Consider the following 7,191-nt stretch of genomic DNA (forward strand, 5'->3'; position numbering starts at 1 on the left):
GCCCAAAGCACCCAGAGCACCCCAGGCTGGCAGGCAGCAGCAGGCATGTGCAAACAAGGGATTTCTGTGGGGAGAAGAGCAAATCGAGCCCGGTCCACGTGCCCTGCCACTGAGCATCCCTGTTGCCTCCCAGGAGCAAGCAAGTGCAGCCCTTCCCCATGGAGAAGCCACTACCAGGGTCTCAAAGAGGTGGGGGTCAAGCCCTTCTGCTCTGTGGAGCAAACAACTCAGCTGAACATCTTCCTGCAAACTGATTTCCATGCTTGAAGAGGCTGAAAACTTCAAAGAAAAATAAAAAAAATATCCAATAACAATAATAATAATAATAAACTAGAGGCTTTCCAGTCCGACAAGCCTGCAGCACTTTCAGCATGACTAATATTTTCCATGTGAAATAATCTGCGGCGCTAAATTTCTCATCTCTATGCACGTTGCAGACAACAGGTAGTCTCTGCCCAAATTCACCTCTGAGCGAGACCTTTTATAAGGCAGTTTTGCACTCCTGTCACGGGGAAAATAATAAACTCTCTGGGTACCTGCAAATAAGGAGGGTCGGATTCCAGCCACGGAGCTGACAAAGCCCCAAGTCCTCAGATCAGGATGCAAAATCTTCCTTTCTTTGGCAGCAGATCTTACAGCAAACTCTCTTGTGCAGTGGCCCCAGATCAAAATGGTGCTGGAGCAGACGAGGCTGCCCAGCACCGCACCTGAGCAGGATCCGTCTATGGGCTCAAGGTCATTCCCTGCCCTCACCCAGGTGGGATGATGGCCAAGAAACAAAACCCTTTGTGTTTGCAAAGCATCACTTCCAAGCTCACGTGGCCCCACTGCACATCCCCTGCCCATCTCCAGCCCCACACAATGTCTCCCAGCCCTGGGAGATGCTGAATGCACAGAGACGGAACCAAACCCAGAGCACAGAGTAAATACACACAAACGTCTGACAATAATTCACTGATGCCTCCAGCTTTCTTCTAAAAAAGCTCAGCCTCGAAAGGGGCGCAGAGCTTTCCCAGGAAGGATTTCTCAGCAAGGTATGACCACAAAGCCGTAACACTTGCTCATGAGAGCCGGGCATGAAGAAGTTAAAACCAAATAACCCCAGGTCCGCAAGCAGGAGCTCAGTGAGTTATGAAGTTCATGACAAAGCAGGACCAAGCTCCTCACCGGCTATTCCAGCCCAGGCTCCCCGTAAATCACACGTCGGTCACTGCGGGGGTGATGGATTCGTGGACGGGCTGTGAGCTCTGGTGGGTAATAACTCTGCTCTGCCATGAGCAGAGCCAGGATCATCTCGTGGGGCTGGGGTGTGGGGGTCCCTGGGAAATCATCACCAGGACGGGGAGGGGAAGGGACACACATCATCCCCAGCACCGGGCTCAGGACCCTGCTCATTCCCCCGGGGCCCTACCGCAGGGTCTTGCGGATCATGTCCTCGTCGGTGATGCCGTAGTAGGTGAGCGTCTCGTTCCAGGTGGGGTTCAGCGTGTTGCGCAGAGTTTTGGTTCTCAGCTTGTTTGCCTGGAAAAGCAAAGGAGACGGTGGTCAGCGGGACCCAGCCCCAGGTGCTCCTTTGGGCACCAGTGGGCAGGGAAGGCAGGAGGAAAGGAAGCACATTTTGGAGAAGAAGGGGCAACTGGTTTTGTCCCTCTGCCCCAGGGCCATAACCCAGCTGGTTCTTAATGGGGTGGCCCAAATCCACCCCAACCGCAGCGATAAGCAGAGCGGCAGAGACACGGCGACTCACCGGCTCTTTTGCAAAGCCATCCAACCCCGCACCCCACATGCTGGAAAGCGCCAGCAAAATGGGAACCTTGGCAGAGCACAGCGAGAGGACAGGGATTTCATTTATGCAGTAGAAGAGAGACAAAAAAACGTCTTTTCAGGTTCATTAAAAAATACCAATTTGCTGTTCTGGCTGTTTATTTGCATTTCTGCTCCCAGCACAGCTCCCATTCCTGCCTGACTCAAAATAACTTCCTTAATACGCATTTTGTTAACACTAGCAACTCTTTCCAGCACTGCAGCTCTGCAGAGCTGAGGACAACCCAGCTGTCACCTCCACTTGTGTCCCCAGCATCCTGGCACCCCTCGACCCCCCCAGGTTGGGAGACATTAATGCTACCCCACGAGCCACTCTCTTTCGTTGAGGGGCAGAGGGAGGGCAGACACAAAGGGCTGCAGGCTTCAGATGGGGCTTCTCCATCATCCCCCCCCAGCCTGGGACAGCCTGATGGAGCAGGTGTTTTTCCTCTAATTAGGTGTACGGCCAGAAAGTTCAAGCCCTGCCTCTGCCACCGCTGGATGTCAGAACTCTTGAGAAATCTGCTCTTCAACGTTGTCTCGTACCTCTTTATAGGAAGCTTCTACATTCCTCATCTCTGGTTCACCCACCCTGAGCTAAATGTGAGCGGGATATGAAGCCTGGGCTGAAGAAAAGAACTTGCAGCTAAGAGGAGGGGGGGTTGTCCTGATCCTGGGGTTTGGGGGCCAGAAAGGAAAGTGGGTTTAGGCAAGGAGGTGATGTGCTTGGCATCACCCAGCAGCTAACGCTGCTCGAGGCAAGGGACACAAATCAGAGGAACTGGGCTCTGGGAGAGCCCTTTTCTCCCATCTGGAATGACTTAGTCATCAGTAAAGAGCTCACGGGGAGATCTCAGTGTGAGGGGAATGAATCCCACCCTGCTCCCCACAGCTCCAGCCGGGCTCTGCCGCGGGTGCCCGAGAGCCACCACTGGGACAGAAACACCCGCAGGACTCGGAGACTGTCCGGCTGCTGGAACGATTGTACAGAAACATCCAGCCCAGGAAACATCCAGACACAGACACAGAACAAGCACAGGGGCAGAGGGACACGGGGGCAAGAAGAGGGTCCCCCCATGGCTGCTCTGGGCTTGTGGAGTCGGCAGCTCCTGTGCCACCCTCAGCTCCCAGCTTCCTCCCCACCTCTCCGGTCTCCATCACCTCCAGCAGAAATGCTAATCAATGCATTTGCAAAACATGGAAATGACAGATAATATCGCTGATGAAACTGCTCCTGGCTCTCCTATTTCCAGCAGAACTTGAAATGTGGTTAAAAACTCCCTCTACCGCCCTGAACATTACGAATTAATTCAACTGAACCGTAGCAAGTAAATATACCTCCCTCAAAAAGGTCTTTCCTTTAGTGTAAAATAAGAGTGCAATTAATATTCATAACACATACATTTAGCATTTAAATTCAACATCCCCATCAGTTACACCAAGCTCTCACTACACATCAATATCTTTAATTACTCTTCTCTCCAGCAAGCGCTGAACGTAAGTAGATGGAATTATTTCCCTTACGATTTATACTCTGCTTTATCTGAGGGGTTTTAAATGCAAAAGAAAAAGGGAAAGGGGAAAAAAAGGAAAAAAAAAAAAAGGAGCCGGTTTGTTTATAGCTCCAGATCGTTTCATGTGGTGTTTCCCAGAGGCTTCTGGAGTGCGGCGTTTGCAGCCCTGGCTCCACGGGTGAGAGGTTCAGGGCTGGCACCCAGCTCCCAGGCAGTGGTTTACCAGAAAGGCATTTGCTACTCCTGCAAGGATGGATTTAGCCCAAATTCTTACCCCTCCTGAGAGCTGGGCAGGAGACTCGAGGTCTGGCTGCAGCAACCAGCAGAACCTGAGTGAAGAGCTTCTCTCTGGGGAACCTCCCAGCTCTGGTCTCAAAAGCAAAGGCACAGCCCCAGGAAGGGAAGAAGAAATGAAAAGGCATCTCACCTTACTGGCTCCAGGAAGCAAGTGCAATTTGACATATGGATCGGCCAAACCGTTATGGTCCATCGGCTTCAGGCCCTGGAGAAGAAACAGCAAAAACCAGGAGTTAGAACAACAGCAAGACGTGGGGCAGGCAAGGTGGCTTCGCTGAGCTTGACCACCGCTGCCGTTTCCTTGGGATGTGGAGTAACTGCGTGGTTTCCCCGGGATCGGGGAAGGAGAACAGAGGAACAGGGTTAACACAGGGGTCCGGGCTAAGAGGCAGAAGGCGAGCACACCTCGCCTGCGGTTTGTGCTGAGGAGGGGCTGTGGGAACGCTTGGCACCGGCCGCCGAGCACCTCTGCGCTCTTCCAGCAGCTCGCTCTGACACCCTGATCGCGATTAATTTGGGGGTTAAGTAAATCTGCGCAGTGATTTTCAAGGTTTGAAATTACAGGGTTTTATCATTTCATAATTGCTTATGAGCAAACACACACCTCTGCTGTTGTGGTGTTACTCCTAAGTGCTCCCAGAGGGTGTGATAGCACCTACCTACTCTTTGCTATTAAGGCACAGCTGAAGGAAGAAGAGCTTCCAGGGCAGCGGGAGGCTGTCACCAGCCGACTGCCACGGCGTTTGCAGGGAAATCTGGGGGTGCTTGAGCACAAACGCAAAGAAACACTTGCTGCAGCCATTCCTGATGGATTTTCTGCTAGAACCTCACAGCTCTTAAAGGATGACGTGGATCACGTTTGTTATAGCGATGCTCTGGACTTGATCCTGCTTCAGGTAGAGGGAGGGAACAAGCCCGCTCCTCTTTTAAACACCCAGCAGGTTGAAAATTATCCAAGGGTGAGGCACAAACCCAGCCCAGAGCCACCACTGCCCAGACTGCACAGAAACAAACTCCGTGGGGTAGGGAAGCAATGTGGGAGCATGAAAAATGGAGCCTAATTTGTAACAGTCCTAAGTGGAAACGATAAAGGCTACATCATGAAAGTCCTTGGATTATTTCCAGCCTGGCTGCAGGATCCCTGCAGGAGTTATTTCTAGGCTGTCTGAAGGCAATCCTCTGCCTGGATCAGAGAAAGATTTCCCTGCAGAGGTACCCAACCCACCCCAGCTCCAGCCCGGGCACGGAAACCAGGCTGGGTGATGCTGCAGCCCTTCGTGTGATGAGCAGAGCGTTCCGTGCCTGGGATTGAGGAGCGCGTGCAGCTGCCAGGGATCCACCTGGCAGGAACCCGCTCGTACGTGCAGCTGGTGGAAAGGCTGCGTGCGATGCAAATGTAATCATCAGGGCTTGGGTTTGGGCAAATCAAAGAAGGAAACGCTGGGGAAATTGCTTCCATGTTTTACGGGTAGGGAACAAGGCACCCAGCCAAATGCACAGCACCGAGGCAGCCCCTCCCGTCCCACCTCTCCCTGATTTGGAGGGTCTGAGCTGCTCCTGACCTTGGTGAGGGATCTGCTTCGGATACCAGCGTGCTGCACCGGGCTGAGGGAGACCAAACGGTGCCCAGCAAAGAGGATTTTGCTTCTAAAGCAGAGCCAAAAGGATAAAAACATCATCAGCAAATAGAGGCTAAAAGGCTGTGTTCTAACTGCAGTGCTCTCAGGTGGTGTCCCCAGCCCAGCAGAAGAGGAAGACAGAGGATACGGAGGACAGGAGGAAGGTGGTGGTTTTGGCTGTGGCTGCACGGGCCGACCTGGCAGTGAGGGGCTGGGATGGTCCCCAGGGTCCAGCCGGGAGCGCGAGGTGCTCACAGCTCAGCAAAGCAAAGTCTCTCCCATGGCAGAGGTGCTCCACCTGCCCGGTGCTGCGTGGCAAATGAAATCAGAGGCAAGCAAGCAAATTCACATGAAAATGGATGGAGAAAGACAGGCAGATCTGTAATCCACCCATCAATTCAGTTCAATTAAATTACCTTCTGAGGAGGCTATTAAAGGCTTTTTTAATAGAAGCGCTATGGAAGATGGAGTGACAGGAGCCTGGAAAATGGCTTCTAATGTCACATCTACCTCCCTCCCGTGTCACTCAATGCAAGTTTGGCACAGGGCTGAATTTAACATGAGAGCAGCTGCGAGGGCTCTGCCCTGCAAAGGGGCTCCCACGGGAGCTCACCCCTCCCAAGGACTCACAGGGTGAGCAGCATCATTGCTTCCCCTGCGTGGAAGGACCTTCAGCCTAAAGCTGCTCCGAGAAAGCTGAGAGGCAGAGGAGGACCACAGGGCTCATACATGGGGGCAGAGAACTCCACTGGCTTCAGCCAGTCCCGGCTCCAACTGGTCCCAGTTACGGTGCTGTGCATCACAGCACGGGCAGCGGATCTGAGACCATGTTACATCTTTTCCCTTTCCTCTACCCAACCTCAAAATCCCTGCTGCGATCCTGCGGAGAGCTGCACCCCAGCCGCTGCCAGCTGCTCTCCATGCCAGTGACATTTAGCTAATCAATAGGATTTAATTACCAGTTGGGCTAATCGGGCTGCCGATGAATGCCACGCCAGAGGCACACGGAAAGCACAGGAGATGGATTCATTCCATCATTCACCCCAAGGCGAGCTGCCTGCCTGGTGAGCAGAGCAGGCTCCCCGCTGCCCAAAAACCAGCCCAGACACCTCTTCTCAGGCCAAGGCATCCCATTCTGAAACAGAACAAGCTCTGCCCTGACAGCCCCAGGAGATACATAGCTTCAAGACAGGAATTTCCCTGCAGTGATAAATATTTATGAGTAAATCCATAAGTAATGCTCAGCGCAGACCTCCAGCACTCAGCTTCAGGTGGAAGTGAAGGAGCATCCAAATGCTCGTCAGGGTGGAAATTCCTGGGTGTTTTCTCACTGCAGTGAAGGGAGAGCAGCCCAGGTTTGCTCGAATGGGCAGCATCTGCCCTGCAAGACCTGCCCACACCACAGCCTGCACAGCCACCCCAGGCTTGCCCAGGGCATCTTCCTCCTGAAAACAGGAGACCAGCAGAGCCCCAGGAAGGCACAGCCCCACAGAGCCCGTGCTGCCTCACACCCCTATAGATCCCCTATAGCAGCTTATTATCTCGCTCCATGCAGCAGGTCAGGCTTTGTAGGACTAAGCAGAAAATGAGACCCTTGCCCAAGCCATAGCATGGCGTGCCGGGGCACAGACCTTGGCACATAGATGTTAATCACATAGCTTTCTATCACGGTTTACAGGAAGGCGTGAAGCCCAGCGCAGCCTGGCTGTTCCCACGCAGGATGATACGGACCAACACAATCCCGGGAGAACGCTCACGGCAGCAGGCAGCAAGGGGAGAGCCCTCCTGCCACGTGCCTGCTCCCGCAGTCCAGAAACAGGCTCTCACACCGCCCTGATTTATTCTCCCATCGATCTGAGCTGAGCCGCAACGTGCCTGAATTCAGCCATGCCTGAAACGTGAAAGGCAGGGAACAGGCAAGGCTGCTGCCAAGAACCAAAGCCGTCAGTGCGAGGCGG

General features: G+C 53.4%; 1 protein-coding gene across 1 annotated transcript in view; it reads right to left on the minus strand.

Annotated features, from left to right (window-relative positions):
• The window catches only part of LOC104278648 (double C2-like domain-containing protein beta), a gene marked incomplete at its 5' end in the record, with an annotated part of 30,414 nt that overhangs the window by 9,579 nt on the left and 13,644 nt on the right, over nt 1-7,191 (minus strand). The window contains 2 exon segments of the mRNA XM_009875676.1: nt 1,412-1,521; nt 3,745-3,819. Coding sequence (XP_009873978.1) covers nt 1,412-1,521; nt 3,745-3,819 — 185 coding nt within the window.

Source organism: Apaloderma vittatum, unplaced genomic scaffold, assembly GCF_000703405.1.
Source record: "Apaloderma vittatum isolate BGI_N311 unplaced genomic scaffold, ASM70340v1 scaffold26658, whole genome shotgun sequence".
NCBI classification, from domain to species: Eukaryota; Metazoa; Chordata; class Aves; order Trogoniformes; family Trogonidae; genus Apaloderma; species Apaloderma vittatum.